The sequence below is a fragment of the Urocitellus parryii genome, chromosome 13, assembly GCF_045843805.1.
Source record: "Urocitellus parryii isolate mUroPar1 chromosome 13, mUroPar1.hap1, whole genome shotgun sequence".
In the NCBI taxonomy this organism is placed as follows: domain Eukaryota; kingdom Metazoa; phylum Chordata; class Mammalia; order Rodentia; family Sciuridae; genus Urocitellus; species Urocitellus parryii.
The window spans coordinates 63163427-63174051 of NC_135543.1; the positions used below are offsets into that span (position 1 = coordinate 63163427).

At 42.0% G+C, this 10625-nt stretch overlaps 1 protein-coding gene across 1 annotated transcript; it reads right to left on the reverse strand.

The window, feature by feature from the left end:
- Positions 1-5757: 5757 nt before the first annotated feature.
- LOC113192020 (procathepsin L-like) lies at positions 5758-9153 on the reverse strand. The gene is made up of 7 exons (XM_026401995.2): positions 9028-9153; positions 8623-8745; positions 8344-8490; positions 7935-8159; positions 7331-7493; positions 6530-6647; positions 5758-6043 (listed from the first exon to the last, which is right to left on the reverse strand). Exons 1-7 carry the CDS (start codon positions 9151-9153, stop codon positions 5941-5943), a joined length of 1005 nt encoding a protein of 334 aa, XP_026257780.1. The 3' UTR covers positions 5758-5940.
- Positions 9154-10625: the final 1472 nt, after the last annotated feature.

A 10625-nucleotide genomic window follows, 5' to 3' on the forward strand; every position in this document is an offset into this window, starting at 1 on the left:
AGGTTATAAGTGTCTGGGAATTAACTCATTTCTTCTATATTTTAATAGTCCCTAAGGAACCTCTGGATTTCAATGATATCTGTTGTGATATCTCCATTTTCAGCTTTGATTTTATTAACTTGGGTCTCTGTCTTTTGGTTAGTCTTGGTGAAGTATTTATTGGTCTCCTCTGTCTTTTCAAAGAACCGCTGATTTTGTTCATTAATTCTTTGTATCTTTCAAATTCTCTCACTAACTTTAGCTCTGATCTTTGTTATTCCCTTCCTCCTACTGGTTTATAATTGGCTTGTTTTTCAAATATATTGAGGTGCTTCATTAATTTTGTGGGTTTTTTTTTTTTTGAGATCTGTCTGACTTTTATGTAGGCACTCCTAGCTATAACCTCCCTCTAGAACCACTTTTGTAGTGTCCCAGAAGTTCTGGAATATTGTATCTCTTTTCTTTAATTATAAATGTTTAAAAATTTCTCCCCTGGTTTTTCAATGATTTCAACTTTCATTCAAAAGTGTTTTTTTTTATTTCCAGGTATGTATTTATTTCATTTCTATTGTTTTTCTGGACATTTATTTCTAATTTCAAGTTCACTTAATTTATTGTATGTTTTAGATCCAAAGTATCTTTGATGGCAGTATGTCAGATGAGCTATCTATTGGCAAGACAGGTGACTTGAAACTACCCAGTATTATTGTAATGGGATATAGCTAAGATTTTATGTCAAGTAGTGCCTGTTTTATGTAATTAGATGCACCAAAGTATGGGGCATAAATATTTACTATCTGTATTACCTTCTTGTTAGATTGTTTCCTTTACCAGTATTACATGACCTTTATTGTCTCTTCTGATTAATTTGGGTTTGATGGCTGCATTCATGGGTATAAGATCAGCTATTCCTTCTTGCTTCGGGTTCCATTGCATCGGAGCATCTTTTCCATCTTTTCACTTCCAGCCTACAGGTGTCTTTGCCTATGAGGTGTGTCTCTTGCAGACAACATATGGTCAAGTCTTGTTTTTTATCCAATTTGCTAGTCTCTTTTAATTAGAGAGTTGAGAATTAACATTTAGTATTATTATCTACAGGTGTTTATTAATCTCTTCCATTTAGATTTATTTCTAATGTTTAATTTGATCCTAATTGTCTTTTGCTTATCTTCTCTTCTAATCAAATATATTGGCTACTGCAGATGTCGCTGTCAAGGACGACACAGCTGCCGTGCCCAAGGAACTCTTCTCTGGGCACGACCTCGGCTACCTCCGATGCGCCTTCTCACCCTGTCTCCACGGTTGCTGCCACTGAACCAAAAGCCTCTAGTCAATCAACTGTGGCCTGCACCACTATCACCGTCGCTGCTGCCTCTGATTACACTGCTGCCAGCCCGAGGTCGCCTGGGGTCTTCTTTCTGAGTGCGGCTGCCCTTGCAAATGCAACCACTTGCCACTGCCACAGAAGACATCGCTTCCCTGAATGCAACTGAAGCCCACACTGCTGCTGACCCCTGGGGATCGCCTGGTGACACCCCCACAGCTGCAGCAGCCACTGCTGCTGACATAGGGCCAAGACCACCGCCACCACCGCTGCTACCTGAGCCTAGAGGACTGCTGAGGGGGGGACTTCAGGTTGGGTTGCACATGGCTGCACCCACTTTGGGATACAAGCCAAGGCCTGGGGTCTGGGTGCCAGCACAAGAGCCTCTGTCTGGGGACTCCAGCTGGGACCTGCAGGTCCAGTATTGGGGTGTCTGTGGGTTTGGAGGTGCCTGGGGTCTTCCTGCTGAGAGAGCTGGTGGCCCTCATCTTGCTGCTGCATCTCGAGGTTGCTCCTTTGCACGAGTGTATCCCAGGTGGTCTCTCTGCAATAGGAGCAGCACTGAGGTCTTGGGACTGCAGCGTGGCCAAGCCTGAAGTATCAGAAGCCCAGATTGGTGGGACAGAGACTGGGTTTTTGAGGGCTGATCTGGGTTTGGTGATCCCGAGAGATGTCAGAGACAGGGCTGAGAAACTGTTGAACACTGACAGAGAGAGTCCAACTTTCCAGCAAGATTTATTTTATTTTTTATTTACTGATCTCTCTACCATATTTGGAACAGGATGATTTTTATGCATCAGTGTGTGGGAGGACAATGATATATGAATGGTGTTTTGCATTTTTATTGTATTCTTATGTCTTTAATTTTTTTCTCTTTGTTCCATATTTCCTGTCTCTTGTCTATTTCCTTGGATTTTCTTTCCAACTTTTCTCCAACCAACAGCCAATCTCTGTTGGCTCCTCTTCCACTCTTCCTGTGAATTCTTACTTCTAGCTTCTCTCTTCCTCTTTCGTGAATATCACATACTACACTACCTCTGTCTCTCGTCAACTATTTGAAATTGTAAACTGTTTTAACAAATTTTCTGTTTATACTACAGTTATTGAACTCATCATTTTGGTTTAATGTGAGAAGGCAGTAGATGCCTTAGTGGGAGCTATTGGGTTTAAGGCTATATATTGTGTACACTGGGTGCTGTTGATATTGGTCTCACCATTAAAGGCGAGGTGCTGGAAACCTTCAGGGACACCATAGGTCTACAGGGTAGGATTTATGCTGCCTCAGATTCATATTTTTAGATGGGAAAACACACTAACATGAAAAAACAAGGGAGTAAAGCGCCCCAAACAAACCGGAATGATTCAATAACAGAAGCCACTGATAACACAATAGGAGAAATGTCTAAAAAGGAGTTCAGATTGTACATAGTAAAATTGATATGTGCAGTAGAGGATAGTATAAGAAGTGAAATCAAAGAAAAAACACAGAAAGTGAAAGATCACTTCAATAAAGAGTTAGAGATTATAAAAAACAAACAAACAAACAGAAATCCTCGAAATGAAGGAATCAGGAAACCAAATTATAAATTCAATAGAAAGCCTCACCAACAGACTAGACCACTCGGAAGACAGAACCTCAGACAATGAAGACAAAATATATAATCTTGAAAAGTTGACCGTGCAGAGAAGATGGTAAGAAACCGTGAACAGGTGAAATGTGATGGTCATCATTATCCAAAGTACATGTAGGAAGACATGAATTGGCATCAATATACTTTATATACAACCAGAGATATGAAAAATTGTGCTGTAATAAGAATTGTAATATATTCAGCTGTAATAAGAATTGTGTAATAAGAATTGTAATGTATTCAGCTGTCATTTATTTTTTAAATCAATAAAAAAGAAAAAAAAATATTAAACCCAATATATTTGTCTATGTAAATTGAGAAACATGATGAAGTAAAATAATCATTAATAAACTTAAAAAACAAGAGAGACCATGAGCAGAACATCCAAGAATTATGGGATAACATGAAAAGACCAAATTTAAGAATTATTGGAATACCTGAAGGAGCAGAGATACAAACCAAAGGAATGCACAATCTTTTCAATGATATAATAGCAGAAAATTTCCTAGACCTAAAGAAGTAAAAGACAATAACGACCATCATGAAAGCACAAGAAAAAAATAAATAAAACAGAGAAAATATATAAATGAAAAAACAGCAAAACATCAAAATCTATCACTAAAGAAAACCACCAAATTGGGGCCGGGGTTGTGGCTCAGTGGTAGAGCACTCACCTAGCACATGCAAGGCCCCGGGTTCGATCATCACCATCACATAAAAATAAATAAAATAAAGGTATTGTGTTCAATTACTACTAAAAAATAAATAAATATTTTTTTAAAAATAAAGAAAGAAAGCCACTAAATCACAAAGATAAAAAGAGGAAAAGAGAGGAACAAAAAAATATAGAAAATAATTAACAAAATAGGAGGAGTAAATTCTTATGTATTAATAACAACCTTGAATATAAACAGATTAAATTCCTAATCAAAATATATAGAGTTCCTGGATAGATTAAAAAAAAAAAGACCTAAGGATAGGCTGCCTATAGGAAAACTCACTTCATCATTAAAGATACCCATAGACTACATTAAGTGTAGCATTGGAGAAAGATATTCTATGCAAAAGGAAACCCAAAACAAATAGGAATGGCTTACTTAGATCAGATAAAATGTACTATATGTAAAAATCAAAAAAAAAAGAGAAAAAGAAGGATACTATGTAAGAATAAAAGGGTTCAACTAGACAAAAGCAAATTATAATTATTAATATATATGCACCCAACACTAAGAGGCCCAGTCATATAAAGCAACCATTATTAGATCAAATGGAGAGATAGACTCCAATATAAAATGGGAAGGAGGAAGTCAAATTATCCGTTTGAGGATGACATGTATATAAAAATCCTAAAGATGACATCACAAAGCTGTTACAATTAATAAATTCAGGAAAGTGGCAAGATATACAATTACATGCCAAAAAAGTTCATTTTTTGCACAACAATGATAAACTGGCTGAAAAGAAATAAAAATGTAATCCATTCACAATACCACATAAAAAAATCTAGAAATAGATTTAACCAAGAAAGTGAAGGAACCTCAATGAAAATTATAAAATGCTGATGAAAGAAACACAGAAGACATACACAAACAAAAAAAAATGGAACAATATCTCATGTTCATGGATTGGAAGGACTGATATTGTTAAAATGCTCATACTACCCAGAAGGATCTATACATTCAATGTAATCCCCATCAAAATACCAATGAGATTCTTCACCGAACCGGAAGGCACAATCACAAAATTCATATAGTACCACAAAATTCCCAGAATAGCCAAAGCAGTCTTAAAGAAAGATTAAAAAAAAAAAAGGATAAAGCTAGAAGCGTTAAAATAGGTGACCTCAAGACAATGCAAAGCTATAGTGATCAAAACAGCGTGGTATTGCCATAAACACACCCACACAGATGAAAAGAACAGAATGAATACATGTAATCCATGTAATCCACCCAGACATGAATCTATGTGATTACAGACACTGGCTTTCAACAAGGCACCAAGAATACATGTTGGACAAAGGACAGTCACTTCAGTAAATTACGCTGGGACATATGCATTAAAATGAGACTAGAGCCCCACCTCTCACACAGCATGCAAAAATCAACTCTAACTCTGACAAGAAACTAAGAAGTTAAGGCCCCAAATTATGAACCTACCAGAAGAAAATATAGGGACAATGCTGAGTACCTTGGTCTGGGCAAGATTCTGTGGAGTGACCTCAAGGTCACTGACAAAAAAATGCATTGACAAAGGGAATTCAGAAGCTTCTACAGGGAAATGGAAACTGTCATTCGAGTGACGAGACCACCTACAGCATGGGAGGACACATATGCAAACCATTTACCTGGCAGAGGATTCATATCCAGGATCAATAAGGAACTCAAAAACTCAACTCAGAACATCCAGGTTCAGTGGATTTCATCACACCATGCAGAATGGCACTCAATTCAAAATTAGGAAATTGATGTGAATTGCAATATTGAATTTCTGGAAATTTCCATTTAATATTTCCAGACCACAGTTGACATCAGGTAACTAAAACACTGGAAAGCAAAAGCAAGAACAAGGGTGGAATCCTGTCATAACTAGAAAAGGCACCCGTTCTTTGTCCCGGAGAACTATGGCCACGCTTAGTTATATCTTCAGAGTCAAATGACATGTTTGATGACACGAAAAGTCAGAGCACTAAAAAAAAAAAAATGAAAAGCCTCTCCATCACATTTGGAATTCAGTTTTATTTTTAAAGATACAAGTTTATGCATACTTTCAGGGAAAAAATGAAAATGCAGAAGTCACTGGAAGAGTCAATAATACAAAGCTGGTTACAGCAGGAATTAAAGTAGTAGTGATATTTTACTAGAATAAAAATGTCCAATTCACATCACAAGTTGAATCATCAATGACTCAAGCATTGGGATCCCACCCAGAGGGGGCAGGTCAGTTTGGAGATGAAATGCCTGGGCTGGAGAAACTGTCGCCAATCAAGTCCTTCCTTATCACTGTCCATCAGTTCACCGTAGGATAGCAGGCTGCCGTAGCAATTCCACAGACGTTGTTCCGGTCTCGGGCGATCTTTATGTAGCCATCCATGCCCCATCCTTTACTCCAACTGAAAGAAGAGCAAGTTTTCCATTTCATAGGAAAAATAAAACACATTGGCTTTATTAACAATAACACCTAATTTAGACACTGTCCCAGAAACCATAGACTTAACAGAATCCAGAGAAGCAGATATTCTTGTTCATTCTCTATAAACTGCTGAGTCTAAATTGGCACTTAACTTCCACCCCTGAGTTCAAACAATTATCTTATACAGGATTGTAAAATCAGAGGCAGAAAAAGGACAGGATGTCTTTGTAGTCCAATGTGTTTCCGAAGTATGAAAATTTTCAGAATTTAGAAAAGCAGCGGCAGACGTGCCATATTTTAATACCCCGAGGAGCCTGAAACAATATCTTAGTGTTATCAGCATGCATTAAGGTTTCCTCATTCAACCTAAGAGGGATAAATATTTCTAGGACCTATAACTAAATACTGACTGCAAACAAGAATTCCCTCTTGAATGTCAGACATACATGCTTTGGGCCACGCATACCTGTTCTTGACCAGCCAGTATTTATTTTTATTCGGGTTTGTTCCTTCAAAACCATAGCCAACCAGCAGAACACCATGATTCAGCTCACTGCTTTTGCAGTCTGGGTCATAATAAATGCCTGGAGATAAAAATCAAAGCTGGGGTGAAAGCACCAAGAATAAGGAGGCATTTCCAAATTCACTGAGATGATACAAACTTACAATCAAGCTCTATTGTAATCAAAGTTAGGCATTCAAGAGCTGATATCAAACTAGCAGAAATACAAATGAGCATAAATCCTTCTGTTTTTAAACAGAAGGATTTATGCTCATTTGTATTTCTGGGTTAAATCCTTCTGTTTTTAAACAGAAGGATTTATGCTCATTTGTATTTCTGGGTGCATAAAAGACCACTAGGTGCATAAAAGACCACTCTTTGAAATACTGTAAATCTATTTCTAGGATGTCCATCTAAGAAAACAGCACAGAACACTAAATTACTTGAATCAAAAAGCTCTTTTAAGATTTAATTGCATAAATAAACATGTAGGTAAATGTTAAATAATTGGAGAAAATAAGAGGGAATGAAGCTAATTAAGCAGCTTTTTAAAAAAAAAATATGCAGTACTCACATTCATGGGATCTGCTTGAAGAAAGGTCGAGTGGAAACATCAAGTGTATATATATTACATGTGCAGAATTTGAAATCCAGGCACCCAAATATTTGCCAAAAATTTACATCCCCAAGAGTCCCTCAAGCTGGTATATGTCATGGTGGCATTGCAGTTTTTCTGCACCCGTTTCTAGAAAGAAATATGCTCACCTTTTTTATAGAACTGGAAGGACCTCAAGCTTGCATCGATAGAAACAGAGATGGGCCCCACAGATGCCACTGCCTTCTTAAGGGCTTCCTCGTGCTTTGGAATGTAGATCACGCCCGTGTTGTTAGCCACAGAATTCTCAGGTTTGTACCTACAGAAGCCATCCTTTTAAAGGGAAAGCAGGGAGACAGTTGATTAATGCCATCCACCTGTGGGGGAACATGTGTTAGAACCCCAACACCCAGCAATCTGCAGTGACATGCTGTAACTTGAGTTGAAACTGAAAATCAGCTCACGTATCTTCAATGAGACCCTCTAGGTCTTCCCATCCATAAGAACGTCCCACCACAGAGGGATCTGTGTTAAACGTGGATCGGTTGGCATGCTCTCCACGTTCCACAGAGGCAAGAACAAGATGTATGAAAGGATCTCAAGAAAGAACGGCCAAGGCTGAAGACTTCTATGACACTGGTGGCTGACAGAGGGTGAAGCTAGACTCGACACTTCAACTTGGGAATTCTGAAGGAATTCTTGGGAATATCTGAAAACGTGCCATTTTTCCAAAAGCAGATATGGACCGTCAACAACATGAGAAGCTCTGTTTACCTTGGCCTCGTATGGATAGGAATCCTCTGACTCCAGGCCTCCGTTGTCCTTGATATACTGGAAGGCAAAATCCATCAGGCCACCATTGCAGCCCATATTGCCTTGGGCCCTGGAACAGTCCACGAGGTTCTGCTCACTCAGCGAGATGAGTTTGCCCGTTTTCCGGAACATCTGTCCTTCCAGGGCCCCAGTGGCACTAAAAGCCCAACAGGAACCACAGGGACCCTGCAAAAGGAATAAAACAAACTGTCATCCATAAAACAAAGAGCAAAACTCGGGCAACAATTCACATAGCCAAATACTCTCCAAAACAGTGAACTGCGTGCCCCTCCAGTGTGGCAGGGCAGGGCATGGCGTCCTGGGCTCTCCTATGGGAGATGCAAGGTCTGAACCCCACACTGTCCCATACCTGATCCTTCACAGGAGTCACGTAGCCTTTCTTTCTCCAGTCCACAGATTCGGGCACCTCCCCAAACAGAGGTTCCTGGAACACTGCCTCCCTCTGGAGCTGCTGGTATTGAACGCTGTTCCTCACCTGCCTGAATTCTTCATTCGTCTTCGAGGAAAGGTAAATAAAACATTGAAAGGTCAGGAGATGGTTTTGTGAGGAGCTGAGGCGAGGAAGTGCAGAGTGAAGCGGCCACACACACACACACACACACACACACACACACACACACACACGCACCATGTCCCCGAAGGCGTTCATGGCCATGGTGAAACCGTGCTTCCCCTGGCTGTACTCCTCGTTGTGCTGCTCGATCATCCTCATGTTCTTCTCCCACACCGCTCGCCTCCATCCTTCTTCATTCTGGAAGCAAGCACAGCTGATAGTTTTTATTTCTATTTAAAACTCAACCCATCTCCCCAAGGGGACACCTGCTGGCACAGATGGAAGAGAAACCATGGCCCGGCAGGGCTTCCCACTCCTGTGAGCTGGTCTCCAGGCCCAGACACCACTGAGTGCACCACAGGGCCCCCAGGTCACTGCCTGCTAAGAGCTGGCCTCTAGAAGCTTCTCTCTGGCCATAAACTGTGACCAGCGAGGACCACTTTCTGCAGGGTCCCCCTGGACGGTGTCCATGTCACCCACCGTGCCGTAGGTTTTCCCGTGCTTTGCTTTCCACTGGTGCCATTGTGCATTTAAACCATACTCAAGGGCTGGAGCAGCGGAGAGCGCCGGGAAGCCAAGGAGGACCAGGAAGAGAGAGGGACTCATGCTTCAAGCCCTGGAAAAGCAAAAGAAATGAGGGAATTCAAATATTTAAATTTTTCTCCCAAGAATGGACCCAAGGCCAGTGGAAGGGGCTAAGGATGTAGCTGGATTAAAACTCTCCAGTGGGAGTATTTGGCCACCAATGGAAAGCAGCCTGTCCACAGCCCTAGGGACTGAGACGCTGTATAGAATGATAATTTAGGTTATAAGAACTATGTGAAGGTACCTGATGATTTAGAACCTTAAAACAACAACTAGGAAATTAGGAGATAGTTGGTCCAGGATATGTACCAAAGCTACTGAGGTCACCTAAGCTAAACTTCATTGAGGCATCTGAAACCAAGTACAGACAAAGGGGTCCCCAAGAGTTGGGGGCCACTGGGCATCTTCTTGGGTGGTATACAGCAGGAACTGAGGTGTCTTGGAACCTTCCTTTCTTGAATGCAATCTTTCTGGAATATTCTTCTAGGGAAGTAGGAAGAACAGCACCACAGGTCTCTCTGTCCCACACTTAGTGCCTCCAACATCCCCACTCACTACCCCAACCAGGAAACCGGGCCATGTGGCTAAGGCACTGGAAGTCACAGCTACCACATCCAGCCTGGCATGGCACCTGCTCCTACCTTCTGTATCCACCGAGACTGGAGGACTTTACCTGGAAATGATGGGCAAGAGGGTGCTCCCATTGGCCCAGGAGCAATGAACCCTGCGGTGGCTGGGCGTGCCAGGGGTTCCACTTGACCTCTCCCTCCTGGCCAGGCCCAGGGTGACTGGTGCACAACCTGGGATTCCTGCATGGTCTGAGCCTCTCCTGGGTTCCCCGGCAACCGTCCCCACATCCCACCCCAAGGCTAGCAGAGGAAGGGAAGATGTTCTGTATCCTAGGAGTCCTGCCTGCATTCTGGACCAGGGCCCCCTCTCCAGTCTGTTCCCAATTTGCCTAGGCAAGGCCGAGGGCGCTCACCTGAGGTGGCCACACCCCACAGATACAACTCACCAGAAGTGGCAGAAGTCAGAACCTCTGGTCCAGACGTACCTCATCTGGGCTATAAAGACCCTGTCTGTGGCCCTACCTGCCCCGCCCCCATCAACTGCACGCCCTGCGATTGGCTGGATCTACCTCTGGGCAGAGACTCCAAATGGGACTCCAGGCAATTTCGGGTCCAGCCTCTCCCTGAGGGCTCTGCATTCCCTGGACTGGGGGGAACTGAGCAGGACACCCCAGCCCCAGGAAGAGAGGGAGCCATGGGTCGCGCTGGGCCCTGGCTCAGGAAAAGGGCTCACAGCCAGCCCTTCGTGGATTTTCAGCAAAACCTGGTTTTCCTTTAGTTCTGGAGGTTTGGGTTAAAATCTTCTGCAGTGCTGACAGCCAGCACATTCCAGCCAGGTGGTTCCTGTTTAACCTACAGCTAGGGTGGAGGCACAGACCCGTGACTTGTCTCCCAACGTGAGGATGAGATGCAGCTGGGTTTAGA

Excerpts from the sequence above, each read along its gene's own strand:
- LOC113192020 (XM_026401995.2), bottom strand. The coding sequence starts at position 9,153 with ATGAGTCCCTCTCTCTTCCTGGTCCTCCTTGGCTTCCCGGCGCTCTCC. Across the intron at positions 6,648-7,330 it reads CTTCCAGTTCTATAAAAAAG|GCATTTATTATGACCCAGAC; the intron begins GTGAGCATATTT and ends TTTTATCTCCAG. Across the intron at positions 6,044-6,529 it reads TACTGGCTGGTCAAGAACAG|TTGGAGTAAAGGATGGGGCA; the intron begins GTATGCGTGGCC and ends CTCTTCTTTCAG.